Source organism: Peromyscus californicus, unplaced genomic scaffold, assembly GCF_007827085.1.
Source record: "Peromyscus californicus insignis strain IS unplaced genomic scaffold, ASM782708v3 Scaffold_4__1_contigs__length_199733344, whole genome shotgun sequence".
NCBI classification, from domain to species: Eukaryota; Metazoa; Chordata; class Mammalia; order Rodentia; family Cricetidae; genus Peromyscus; species Peromyscus californicus.
Genome location: NW_026294562.1, coordinates 2280287 through 2294911, shown reverse-complemented (window position 1 = coordinate 2294911; position 14625 = coordinate 2280287). Strand labels below are relative to the sequence as shown.

Below are 14625 nucleotides of genomic sequence, written 5' to 3'. Positions count from 1 at the left end.
ACTCAGGTCCTCATGCTTGTATGGCAACTACTCTGACGGAGCCACCTTCCTGACTCCTATTTCCCCCCTTAAGATTTAGGGAGGGGGGATTAGCTATTTCAATGCTTCCAGTAGCCACTGAGTAAAAACTTACAAGGTATATTTAAAGCAAAAAATATTCAGGCTACCTCCTTCTAAATATTAAGGTGCCTTGTGGGTATCATCCTATCTACAAAAGAACTTATAAATACTAGATTTTAAAGATTTGATTCTTAGAGCATAAATTTCTGCCAGCAAGGAGTGAGTGAGAAGACTGTGCCAGCAGAGAACAAGTGCTGGGCAGAGAACACCCACGGCTCTCTCAGTTCCAGAACTGTCAGCTGACAGATGGGCCTTTTGCAGTGAGACTACATCAGGGGACAGACACCTCAGAAAGACGCCGCCTAGGAAGAATGTTAACACCCCTGGTGCTGGAGCCAAAATCCTGACAACCTGAGCTCAATTCTGGGCCTTGTGGTGAAAGGAAAGAACTGACTCCCCCTACACACACACACACACACACACACACACACACACACACACACACACACACACACACACACACACAAAATGTAATAATAAAATTTGTTTTTAAAAAGTGATCCCATTTACGTTTTTCAAAATGAGGACAAAATCAGGCTGAGACATTAAATTTTCCCAGCCCAGGTTTTCTGAGAAATGAGCTTTCCCTCAGTATCAGACATCAGCTCTCTGACACTAATTTCATCCAGGCCAGTTCTACCTACCTGCAGTACCAAGAGATTTGGAAAATAGGCCAGCAAACAATTATCCTCAAGACAGGCTTCCTCTTTCAGGAAAGCTGACAACTGTGTCTTCTGAATGTATGTCCTGCCTAAAAGCCTGCTCGAAAGTGCTGCCATGGTCCTGCATGGCCCTGGCTGCTGGGGTCTTCTGAAGTCTGGACCACATACTATCAGATTGTGACATCCTGGGAATTGTGGTCCCAGGGAAGAACTTTGGACTGCAGTGCACCCTGACCATGTCAGCAGAGGTCACTTAGTGCTACCCCTACACAGTGTGCTGGCAGCCAGTGAAAAGCCTGCTCTCCACTGATCCTCTCCGTTGTTTTTCAGATTTTGAGCTCACATGAAATAAGGTTCCATTGTTGCAAGAGAAGAAAGCAGGAGAAGGGTGTTCTGAGGCTGAGAGTAGACACAGTGCTGCTGTGCTGCTTTAAGATGCTATTTATTTGGTTTTTGTTTTGTTTTGTTTGAGACAGGATCTTACCCAGACTGGCCTCCAACCCAAGGCACTCCTCCTACCATGGCCCCCCAAGTGCTAGGATTGCAGGCGTGAACCTTCACACCAAGCTCAACATTTTCACTTTAAATTAATTTGGTTTTATTATGATGCTATATTTTCCTCTAGAAATAGTTTGCTCTCATTTATTTTTTTCCATAATAGTTGTGACATAAAAGTCAAAAAAATATTATCTTTGCAAGGTGGCACCCAGACCCTTCATTTTAAAATGTTTTCATATTTCATGTCGATTGATCCTTACAATAGTCCCCTTGAGTCGCACACAGAAGGGCCTGGCTGCAGCTGCAGGATCATTCTACCCAGCTTCCGTCTGTCTTCATCTTCCGTTACTTGGAACCGTGCTTCCAGATCACTGGTTCACATCTCCATGGCACGGTTGGCTGAAACTCCTGGCTACTTAGCTGTGAATCTGCTCTGTGAGGTGGGTAAGACCATGGCCTTCCTTGCCGGGCTGTCTTGCCTGCTGGTGACCAAGTGACAACTGTAGAGGCACCTTAGAACTCAGTCATCACACTGGGAGTTCAAGAAGTTAAAGGGGCATGGCCTTGGGACTGAGGAGAAGGCTTCAGGTAAACTGCTTGTCATTTGAAAAGAGCTTGGCGCAGTGGTGTGTGTTTATAATCCCAGTCCTGGGGAAATAGGAAAATTCCCGGGGCTCACCAGCCAGCCAGCCTGACCTAATCAGCAGACTCCAGATCAGTGAGAGACCCTGTCTCAGAAAAATAAGGCAGGTGGCATCCTGAGGAGAGACTCCTCAGTTTTGCCTTGCCTCTCCCCACATGCATGAACATGCACACCCACAGATGCACAAACACACACAGACACAAAGGTACAGCTGTGCATTCACACACACACACACACATACACACACACATACACACACACACTCACTCGCAAAAGAGGAGCAATCTTGGAAGGAAACAGAAGCAAGCCACAGAGTATGATGAACAAAGAAGGAATAGAAGTCTGTCCACATCTCATTAGAGTGAGGAAAGAAAGGATATTTTTTTTTCAAGAGAAATCTCAAAAACTATTACCGGGCCTATCTGAACGTGATAGACAGCCACAGGAGGGAGGGAGGTCTGCAGTGGCTCTCAGCACGGACCCCTCCCTGTGCTACTTCGGAGGCAGCTGCGGGCACGCAGGCAAACCAGCTTAGCCTACCTGTTCTATCTGGTCTTCGTTCTCTTCCACTATTACTGTGTGGTCCCCCTACGCCAGTCCAACACACACACACACACAGAAGCCTCAGGGAGGCAAGAGTGCTGACTGCCGCCTTATCCCCAGTGCCCACAACAGTATTTGACATGAAGCAGATACTCAGAAACTCAGAAGAGAACATGGAATTAAAAAAAAGGAGGGGGAGATAGCAACTCTTACTTGTCTGATATGATGACTTTCATCAACACCCCTCTGGAAGAGATAACGACACCGGACAATAACATGACACACCTTCCAAACCAGTTTAGGCTCACCTGTGGTCACAGAACCCTCTCAAAACAGGCTCATAGGGAGGAGAAAGCTTTTTGGACATATTAGTCTTCCAAGCCTTGGCAGTCAGTCTTGATATAGCTTTCATCAAATTCCTAACTTTTACATTAAAAAAAAAAAAAAGGCAAAGGACTGAAGAGATGGCTCAGCAGTTAAGAGTACTGGATATTCTTTCAGAGGGAGGACCAGGGTTTGACTTCCAGTACCCACGTGGTAGCTCACAACCACCTGTAACTCCAACTCCAGGGGCTCTGACGCCCTCTTCTGGCCTCCTTGAATACCAGACATGAACACAATTCACAGGCACACATGCAGGCAAAATACCCACCCACCTATAACCCCCATCACCACACCCACCCACCCACACACACACCAGAGTGGAGTGCACAGTTGCACACACCTTTGTCTTGGGCCTGGCGGTCTGGTTAACTGGTCTAAGATGAACTCCCTTTTTAATTCTGTCCATCATCTCTTCCACTGCTTGTCTCTTCAGGTCTGTGACTTCCTCAGCTGTGTGAAGAACACAGACAGAAATCATCCTAGGATATAAGAAACAGCTAATTCCGCTTTCTGGTAACTTGGAGACATTGTGCTGTGTAATTAACAGAAATCATTTTTCAGACAGTGGCAGAACACCAATAACTCACCAAGGGTAACGGCTACCCTGTGGAAACTCTTTAAGTAATATATTTTTTAAGTGAGAAAAATTTCTTATCAGAGCACTTAGAATTATAACAATCAAAGTCAAGTTTGTAGCATGGAAATCAATATCTTCTCACCTATGAGAAACAAAACAGATTTGGTTCATTCATTAACACAAGAATAAAACTTGGAGACATGGATATCTCCAGGTCTCCTCCTCGCCCCCGTGTGTGCGTGTGTGTGCGTGCATGCTTGTGCGTGCGTGTCTGTCTGTCTGTCTGTGTCTGGGGTATATGCACATGCTTGAGTGCCTCTGTGCACATATACAAAGACCATAGGAACACACCGAGTATCTCTCTGTCTGCCTGTCTGTCTGGGGTATATGCACATGTTTCAGTGTCTCTGCGCACACATACAAAGACCACAGGGGCACATTGAATGTCATGCTCTATCACTGTCCATGTTACTCCTTTGAGACAGGGCCTTGCACTAACCTTGGGGCTAGGTTGCCTGGTGGCCAGTGAGTCCCGGAAATGCTCCTGTCTCTACCTCCTGGTGCTGGTGTTATAGGCACTTGTGTAGCCAAGCCCTGCTTTTTAAGTGGGTGCTAGGGATCTGAGCTCAGGTCTTCATGCCAAGTGCTCTTACCCACTGAGCCATCTTTTCAGCCTCCTCCAGGCTTTTTCAGAAATGCAACTCTGTACCTTTCCCAAATCAATCATGTTTGCCACAAAGATGTTTTTGTAAGTTATAACATTCTGTACGTCAAAATAAACAAAAGTCTGTCCAAAAGAAGAGATCAAAGAGATGTCCTCTTTCTTTTTGTTTTTTTGAGACAGGGCTTCTCTGTGTAGCCCTGGCTGTCCTGGAACTCACTCTGTAGACCAGGCTGGTCTAGAATTCAGAGACCCACTGCCTCTGCCTCCTGAGTGCTGGGATTAAAGGCGTGTGCCACTATTGCCTGGCCAAGTTGTCCCCTTTATGGGGAAAGAGAGTCAAGAGACAAACAGCAAGCAGGGAAACCTATTTTCAACCCCATCTTTTGTGTGGGAATCATGCAGAAAGGAAACATTTAAGCAAACCTTATTTCAAGTCTTTTAAAACTGCCCGTGTTTTAAAAATAACAAACATGCATCTAGCAATAACTGAAAAGAAGCAACTAAATGTGATTACAAATTTTAGCTTCCAGAGTTGAGGTGTGGCTGAGGAACAAAGTACTTACCTACTATGTATGACAAATTCAAACCACGTGTTGTCCAACTGTGTGTGTGTGTGTATGTGTTGCACACATGTGGAGGCCAGAATAGGAGCCATGTGTCTTCTCGTATCGTTCTCTGCCTTACTGACTTGAGACAGGGTCTCTCATTGAACTTTAAGCTTGTCATTTGGTTAGGCCAGCCAGCCAAGAGGCTCTTAGAATCTGCCTATCTCTGTCTCCAAAATGCTAGGGCTATAGGCATGCAAAAGTCTTTGTTTTATATGGATTTGAACTCAGTTCCTCAAGCTTATGGAGTGAGCATTCTTAATTGAGCTGCCTCCTCAGCCCCAATTGTCTTATTTTTGCCTTGCTTTGTTGCATGTACAGCAATCAGAGGGATAAAAATGAGTTAAACCGAACCCTGCTGACTGTTTCTCTCATGGAATTGCTTGACTGAAGATACGGAATCATTTTTGAATATCTGTCACAATTAACATGCTTCTACACCTATATTATTCCTGGTGAACTTGCTTCCGCTGATTTGGCAAGGCTAGGTTCCACAGAGACCTAATCTGCATGGCCATTACTCAAGTCTCTTCTGATTGACTTCTGAAGTCTGGGCTTTAGACAGATGTTGTAGCTGTACTTTTGAGTAGGGATGCCTAAGCCCCACAAAGGCTGCCTTCTAGATGAAGGAGACCATAGATATCCCTAAACTAATTAGTCCTAGTTTCAGGCCTAAATCGTGGCTTCCTTCCTGAGAAGACTCCATGTGGCCCCCATGGAGCCATTCTTTATCTATGGGAAACCAGAATTTAGAAGTTTCCATTATCCTCAACTCTGTAGCACCAATGCCTGCATCACTGCTACATTCACAGTATAATCTGACTTCAAAGAAAAGCCTGTCCTCAGAAGCTACTAAAATGCTAAGAATTAAAATGTCTAGCCAGGCGGTGGTAGAACACTCGGGAGGCAGAGGCAGGTGTATCTCTTATGAGTTGGAGGCCAGACTGGTCTACAGAGTAAGTTCCAGGACAGGCTCCAAAGCTACAGAGAGAAACCGTGTGTGTGTGTGTGTGTGTGTGTGTGTGTGTGTGTGTGTGTGTGTGTGTGTGTGTGTGTGTTGTGTTTCATTGTGGAGCATGTTTCAGATCCAAGCATCTTATCTTTTGGCAGATGTCTTAGTTACTTTTCTCATTGCTGCAACAAAGTATCTGAAAAAGCCACCTAAGGAAGGAAGGGTTTATTTCAGCTCAGTACCTGAGTAAAGTCCGTTACTGTGGGGAGTCCAGGCTGCGGGGGTGTGAGCCCAGTGGTCACACTGCAGTCAGGGAGCAGAGGATGGATACTAGCTTTCTCCCTTTTATTCAGTCTGGAACCCCCACAGTCCTACCCACACTTAGGATAGGTCCTTTCACCTCCACTAACCTACTTCTTTGAGGGAATGCCCACAGATTTGTCTCCTGGGAGAGTCTAGATCTTGTTGAGTCGACAATCAGTAGCAACCACCAAACAAGGCAATATGGGAAACACATCACCAAAGTTACAACTCACCAACAAATGAAAACTTTGTGGATACTTTGGGGTGATCAACTGTGTGCCCTTAAACAGCATTTTGGGGTGGAGACCTTATTCTGATGACTCACAAATATCTACAAGGGGGCAGGCAAGAAATTCACCCTCATTCATTCCCTTGATGTCCAAACATCTACTGTGCATACATAGTGCTTTTCTGACCCTGTTCAAAAGGAGACGAAACGCAGGTCTCATACATAAGCACCTGGCACAAGGTGTGACTTAGTCCTAGAAACTCAGAAACCAGCTTCAAAACACCCCCTTTTTATTTTTATTTTTTGGTTTTTGTTTTGTGTTGTTTTTCAGAAAGGCTGCCATTTTGAGTGAGACTAGGAAGAAGAGCTGCATGGCAAAAGGAATACCGCCTACCAACAGATTAGCACTCTGCAAGGAATGACTGCAGCCCAATTAAACGCACCACACAAAAACTAATTAAGGCAGACAGATGGAGAATTACGGGCCACACCATTCAAATCTGCTACAGCATCTACCAGCAGGAATTTAAAGTAGTTCCTTATATTTGCTTGCCAGAATCATAGTGATAATTCAGAGAAGTGCCACTATCTGTATTGTGCACAGATTATAAACCAGGCTTTAATTTCTCAGCCTTTTTTTTCCCCAAATATAAAGGCTTAATTGGTCTTAAGGAAAAGAAATCACTCTTATCAGCTTCCCTACTCAGGCGCAACACAAGGGCAGCACGAAGCTAGCTGCACAAGCTTTCTTCGTCTCACCGACCTGTTTTTGAAATAGCAAAAAGCAATCTATATGAACTTCTGAACTATTAAGCAGTTCTAATAAACTGGCACGAATCACCTACGGAGCGCTCATGGTATGTTTTGTAATTCTTTCTGCAATCACACAGTTGGTAATTGTCTCACAAAAGCATGTAATCAGGGGGACAAAGGAAATATGCAGGATGCTGGAGATTAGAGAAAGGGGGCTAATGAAGACAACAGGTCTAATGTTATTGAAAAAAATCAAAGGTTCTTTGAGTTAGTGCTTCAAGGTCAGTCTTGGATCAGAAAGCTACATGTAATTAATTGGGGCTTAAATTTTAAGACCCACTTGGAAAATAAGTTAGATCTTAAAAGAAGAGAGAGAAAGAGAGAGAAACCCACAGACGAAATCATCACCTTGTCACTCAATCAAATCTCCAGTTATTACCAAGAAGAAGTGAAATTTCTTTTTTTTTTTTTTGATTTTTCGAGACAGGGTTTCTCTGTGTAGCTTTGCGCCTTTCCTGGAACTCACTTGGTAGCCCAGGCTGGCCTCGAACTCACAGAGATCCGCCTGGCTCTGCCTCCCGAGTGCTGGGATTAAAGGCGTGCGCCACCACCGTCCGGCGTGAAATTTCTTTTTACATCCCTGTTTTGCTATATTTCTAAAGAAGGCATTGAAAACTAATCCACCATATACCATCGTGATGCAAAAAACTACCAAAAGGGCACATTATGTTTGAATAAGTTTAAAACTGACCTACAGGTTATAAAATTAAGGAAATTTCTTGACTACAGTATTGCCTCTTCCCAAAAGGGATTATGGGGTTGTGGAGATGGCTGAGTAGGTAAGAACACTTACTATAGAAGCATGAGGAGCTGAGTTCAAAGCCTTAGAACCCACGTAAAAAATTGAGTATGGCTGTGACACCACACTGTGGTGGACAAAGGAGGTTCGGAGGGGCTTGCTGAATGCCCATCTAGCTCCAGGTTCAATAGAAGAATTCTCTGCAGAATAAGGAGGAGGGTGATGGAGCAGGGTATCTGATGGTCTCCTCTAGCCTCTGTACACACACAAATTTGTACATCTGCACCCATGTATGTGCAGACACTACCATGACCACCACCACAACCGCCACACACACACACACACACACACACACACACACACACACACACACACACACACCTTGCTCAGAGAGCAGGCTGAAATATGTGGAAATTACTCATACACCAGAGTCCAGCAGAAGCTGAGGATGGGCCATTACATCCTTAAAGCAATGGAATTTAAAGCAAAACGCTACAGCAACACAGATATCCTAATTAGCTTTAACTGTCAACCCAGCACAACCTAGAGTTGCCCAAGAAGGGAGTCTCAACTGATTACCCAGATAAGATTGGCCTATGGTGGATTGTCTTGATTATTAATTGATGTAGGAGGGCCCAGTCCACTGTGGGTGGCACCATTCCCTGGGCAAGCAATCCTGGGTTGTCTAAGAAAGCTACTTAAGCCAGAGTGTTGGCATATACCTTTAATCCCAGCACTAGGGAGGCACAGGCAGGTGGATCTCTGTGAGTTCCAGACTAGCCAGAGCTGCAGGGATGAGGGGAGGGGGCTGAGGGTGGGGATGGTACTTATGTATAAGCCTTTGAGCTAGCAAGCAGCTTTCCTCTATGGAAAGCTCCTGCTTGAGTTCCTGTCCTGACTCCACTCACTGACAGACTATGTCCTGTAAGCGGAAATAAACCTGTTCCTCCCCCTATATTTCATTTGGCCAGTGTTTTTATCACACCAACAGAAATCAAACTAGAACAGGCTAATGAACCACTTGTGTGGGTTATGAATATTAATAAGCAGGTGGAGGTAGAGGAGGAGCCTGGGGCACACAGGAGAATGTGAAATTCCAACAGTATCTTACTGAAGCTCTGACTACAGGAGCAGTAGAGTAAGGCCACACAGGCGCCAGTGTCTACCAGGAAAGAGGTAGTGCTCCAGCCAGAGAGTGGGGCAGACATAAAAAACAAGGAAGAAGTAAAGGTAGAGGCTTGTTGGAAAGCACAATACAGACTTCGCGTTCTAGACTGACACTGTGAGAAACAGACATGCCCTAAGACCTAGGATGACACAATTAGACTTGTGACTTAAAAAAGTCACACTGCTAGTGCATAGACTGGAGAAGGCAAAGGGGGTCAGAAAGAACCTTATATAGATCTGGATTTGCAGCTGGCAAGTTCAGGAGAGCTTGGGAACACGTGCTGAGCAACTTTCTTGGTTCTAATTTGGGTTCAACACTGTGAGGCACAACGGGCCAGGATCTAGCCCAGTTTCAAAGCTCATGGCTGCTACCCTCTGAGCTCTGTATATGGACTCTGAATCAGGCACCAGTATCTCTGCTCAATGTTTCTGCTCAGTCCTTCTCCTTCTAGCCCATCACACATGGTCCTATAGACCTCCATTTTCCAGCAACTCTCAAAATTCCACCTTCCTAGCTAGACGACTAGGTACCTACTTGCTGAATCCATCTGTCTTTCTATCTAGACAGCTGTCACCCTGTCTGAGCTTCCTAGTCTGAAGCATCAACATTCCTCTGCCCACCTGCCATGCCTACCCTTCTCCATTCTTGTTTTTACTCTTCTCGAACTTCAGCCAGAGTGACTTAGCAAAGATAAATCCCACTGCTTTGGGAACCTCTTCCCTGGCTCCCAAGTCAAAGGTGTAGAATGTTTAGTTTTTATGGTGCATGAATCTCCTTCCCTGCTTCAGACCTTTGAACCTACCACTATGCTGTCTGGGCAACTATCATCCTAAATACCATCTCACCAATGTTCCAAATCAACTTGAATGTTGCCTTCTGACACCAGCAGTTCACCATCATAGTTTTTCAGAAACACATGCTTCTTCCCACAGTGTTTCCCAAAAATAGTACTAAAGAATATCACAGTTACATGGACAGTCCCTTGTTTATATCATGTCTGATTATACCAGAATATGACTTCAGGGTCTTGTACGTTCAGCATGTGACACTGTAGTAGTATATAGCTGATAAGATACTTGATAAGATCTCAACTCCCTTGTTGTCACTGAAGATAAGAAGTCTTTCTCTTCTCCATGAGTAAACTGGGAATGAGGAGGGGCAATAGAAGGGAGGGGATGGGGGATGAAAACATGAGGGAATGGGATGGTCGAGCTGGGGGAGGGACCGAGTGGGAGAGCAATGAAAGAGATATCTTGATAGAGGAAGACATTATGGGATAAAGGAGAAAACTGGTGCTAGGGAAATTCCCAGGAATCCACAAGGATGACCCTACTAGCAATAATGGTGAGGTGCCTGAACCAGCCTACCCTGGTAATCAGATTGGTGAATACCCTGTTATCACAGAGCCTTCATCCAATAACTGATGGAAGCAGATGCAGAATTCTACAACCAAGCACCAGGCCAAGCATCGGGAGTCCAGTTGAAGAGAGGGAAGAGGGATTATATGATCAAGGGGGGGAGGTCAAGATCATGATGGGGAAATCTACAGAGACAATGAACCAAGCTCATAGGAACTCATGAACTTTAGACCGACAGCTGTGGAACCTGCATGGGACTGGACTAGACCCTCTGCATATGAGAGACAGTTGTGTAGCTGGGACTGTTTGAAGGGCCCCTGGCAGTGTGATCAGGATCTATCCCTGGTGCATGAGCTGGCTTTCTAGATCCCATTACCTATGATTGGACACCTTGCTCACACTTGAGGCAGAGAGAAGAGGCTGGGTCCTGCCTCAACTGAATGTACTAGGCTTAGCTGTCCTTCCATGGGAGAACTTAACCTTTTGGAGGAGGGGATGAGATTAAGTGGGGTTTGGGGGGAAGGGATGAGAGGGGGATCTGTGGTTGGTATGTAAAATGAACAGAAAAAAAAATTTTTTGAATAAAAAAAAGTCTTTCTCCAAATTTCCTTTGGAATTACTCCTTCATTATGCCCCAAATGACCTGTTCCCAAACAAAAGCATATTTCTTAAAACACTCTCTTGTATTGACAGTGGCGTGTGCATACATGATCTTCTCTAGACAGTAAGCTATAGGAAGGCAATGCCCATTACTGAGTTCCTTCTTGTGGTTGTTCTTTACACTCCTCTTCAAACAGCCTGTTCAGGGTCAAAGAACTCAGCAAACACCAGTTACTGATGGGCTGTCCACCATCACCCACTTAGAGGAAACCAAACCGACACCAGGCTTACCTGCTTCCGGCTGAGTAGCCTTCTCCTTCTTAACACTACTGCCGCTGGGGTGGGATCGTTTCCGGATCATAGACATGAGGGATCTTTGGGAAGAAGAAAAAGATTCCAAAGAAATGAGTGGCTGCCTTATCGTCCAACTGATAAAATGAATAGTTGTTTGTTGGTGTTTGCTTGTTTGTTTGTTCTGAGACAGGGTTTCTCTGTATAGACCTGGCTGTCCTAGAACCAGGGTGGCCTCAAAGTCACTCCACCCGCCTCTGTCTCCTGAGTGCTGGGCTTAAAGGTGTGCGCCACCACCGCCAGGCTAAAATGGATAGTTCTAAATGGTCAATGATAACCCAACTCTCCTATACTTGCACAATTAGAATTTGAGCAGCCTGCTTTCTGCTTTTGTCAATATTACCATTTTCACTAGCTTACAGAAAAGGAAAATGCCTTAGTTTCCTGTGGTGATATTGTATTCCCCAAAATATTGTGCACCCTAATAAACTTATCTGGGGTCAGAGACAGAACAGCCATGAGATACAGAGGCCAGAAAATGGTGGCACTCACACCTTTAATCCTATCACTTGGGAGGCAGAGATCCATCCAGATCTCTGTGAGTTTAAAGTCACACTGGAAACAGCCAGGCATGGTGACTCACGCCTTTAATCCCAGGAAGTGATGGCAGAAAGCAGAAAAGTATATAAGGCGTGAGTGAATACCAGGAACTAGTCTGGTTAAACTTTTGGCCTGGTTAAGCTTTTAGGCTTTTGAGCAGCAGTTCAGCTGAGATTCATTCTGGATAAGGACTCAGAGGCTTCCAGTCTGAGGAAACAGGATCAGCTGAGGAACTGGTGAGGTAAGGTAGCTGTGGCTTGTTCTGCTTCTCTGATCTTCCAGTGTTCACCCCAATAACTGACCTTGGGTTTGTTTTTATTAATAAGACTCTTTAAGATTCATGCTACAGTTTCCTGTACAAAACTATCTGATCACTGGAAGGTGGGACTGATGGTCACCATCAATGCACACAGCTTTATAAAAGGAAATAGACCCAAGAAGTACCAGTTACCTATGAAGGACATTCCAGACACAAGGAAGGATGAAAGAATCAGGAGTGTGTTTGACATAAAAGAGCAGTACAGACAGGGACTGTGGTCCAGTGGTGGTATTCTCACTTATTAAGTGTGGGCCCCTACATTTGATCCCAGCAGAACAGGATAGATGCCATCAGTAAACATCTGCCTATGAAACAGGAGTATAGAATATCCAACTGTGCACAGTATGAGCCAGGTACCTGGGGACAGAGCATATCTGCACTACTGTCTCTCAAGCCTAGGTTTTTAAAAGTACACATAAAATCTAAATTATGACCAACTGGACCATGTTAAAATTTAACAAACCTATGTGCCATTAAAATGCATTATGAAGAGCAAAAAGACAAATTAGCAAATAGATAAATGAATTCTATGAATGAAATCAAACACAGAATACAGCCTAATTAAAAATGAAAAAAAAAACCTTGAAAAACCATGAAAGATGATGTCCCAAGTTTCCAACACACAAACAAAAAGTGCTTGATTTTCTTTTTTTTCTTTTTTTTTGTTTTTTTGAGACAGGGTTTCTCTGTGTAGCTTTGCGCCTTTCCTGGAACTCATTTTGTAGCCCAGCTGGCCTTGAACTCACAGAGATCCACTTGCCTCTGCCTCCCAAGTGCTGGGATTAAAGGTGTGCGCCACCACTGCCCGGCGTGCTTGATTTTCTTAATTATTAGGGGAAGATGGTTTTGCTTTAAAGACACGTATTGGGTGCTTACCACATTCACAAAAAAAAAAAAAAAAAAAAAAAAATTTCAAGTCTGAAAATATTGAGTATTGGGGCTGAGAATCTCCAGCTGAAGCTGGCATGTAAATCAATAGTACTACTGTGGGAAACTGCTGTGGGATGTTCTGTATGGCAAATGTGTTGCTCTGATTGGTTAGTAAATAAAACACTGATTGGCCAGTAGTCAGGCAGGAAGAAGTATAGGCGGGACAAGGAGGAGAAGAATTCTGGGAAGTGGAAGGCTGAGTCAGAGAGACACTGCCAGCCGCCGCCAGGACAAGCAACATGTGAAGATGCCGGTAAGTCATGAGCCATGTGGCAAGATATAGATTTATGGAAGTGGATTAATTTAAGCTATAAGAACAGTTAGCAAGAAGTCTGCCACGGCCATACAGTTTGTAACCAATATAAGTCTCTGTGTTTACTTGGTTGGGTCTGAGCAGCTGTGGGACTGGTGGGTGACAAAGATTTTCCTGACTGTGGGCCAGGCAGGAAAACTCTAGCTACAGGAAATTGTCTGGCATTATCTCATGGAGCCCATGCCATGATCCAGTGACTCCTCTACTAGCTATCTTATAGAAATGCAAGCGTGTGTGTACCAGATATGAGTACAAGGAATTTCACACAGACTCTCTACAGTTTCCCTAGACTGCAGCTACCACAAGCCTCTTCCAGCACCACATTGGATAAGCACACCTTGAGACATGCATAAGATGAATAGTACTCAGTGTCGCCCACACAGCACAACACAGAGAACCTTCCAGAATAATGTGGACAGAGTTTTAAAAAATGGGCCTTATTGGTTTGCAGAATAACTATGATATGGATTCCCATTCCATAGCACTTAAAAACTGAATGTAAGTCTATACATTTCTGTATATATGGTAGCATTTCCTCATAAAAAGTTTACAAAGGGCCAGTGAGAGGACTGAGTGGGTGAAAGTACTTGTTTTATAAACAAGTTTGACACCAGAGCCCAAGGCAGGGGGGAAGAACCAACTCCCGATAGTTTTCCTCTGGCCTCCACATGCACACCATAGCATGCACGTCCACACACACACACAATTAAAAAAAATAGAAGTTTATTCCCCCAAATAAAGAATGTTTTAATTTTTCAACTTCATTATTAATGCCCCGTGTGGCAGTTGCCAACAAATACGGCAGCCCTAAGGTGAACTAAGCAGCTGACACCCCAGAGAAAGTTGTAGAAATAGGAGTGGATGGCCACACAGAGGACGGTTAACCCTACCTACTGTTTGCTTACAGTGCTGGGAATGTAACCCGTGACCTCACACATGCTGGGGTCATCTGCCACTGAGCCTCAGCGAGTGTTTCTTAGTTATTACATTTTTAGATTTTTTTTAACTTTTTACTTCTGTATTTGGCTATATTAATTAATTCTCTTTTGAATTGCCTGTCCTTAAGATTACCAGGTACACTGGTCAATCTCCCCACAGAGCAGAGGTCAAAAGTGTCACAGCTCCCTCCCTCTGTGACAGTCTTGACACTGAACATCAGAGTCCACCTATTTTATTTTCTCTTGTCTTATAAAGTCCCCAAATAGAATTAAATTATTTTTTAAGTTAGACTTTCTAATTTGTATAGACTTTCGATTTAAAAAAAAAAAATCACATTTTTATCTCTGATGTTAAAGGAATAAAATGCTGTAAACT

General features: G+C 44.2%; 1 protein-coding gene across 4 annotated transcripts in view; it reads right to left on the bottom strand.

Moving 5' to 3' along the window:
• Positions 1-14625, bottom strand: part of Shtn1 (shootin 1) — a 106222-nt gene that overhangs the window by 27799 nt on the left and 63798 nt on the right. For all 4 annotated transcript variants that reach the window (XR_008212984.1, XR_008212985.1, XM_052712929.1 and 1 more), the window contains exons 12-13: positions 11150-11232; positions 3191-3300 (exon numbers count right to left, since the gene is read on the bottom strand). Coding sequence is in view for 2 of the 4 variants with exons in the window: in XM_052712929.1 (XP_052568889.1) it covers positions 3191-3300; positions 11150-11232 (193 nt within the window). In the remaining 2 variants the exon portion in view is untranslated. The remainder of the gene's footprint in view (positions 1-3190; positions 3301-11149; positions 11233-14625) is intronic.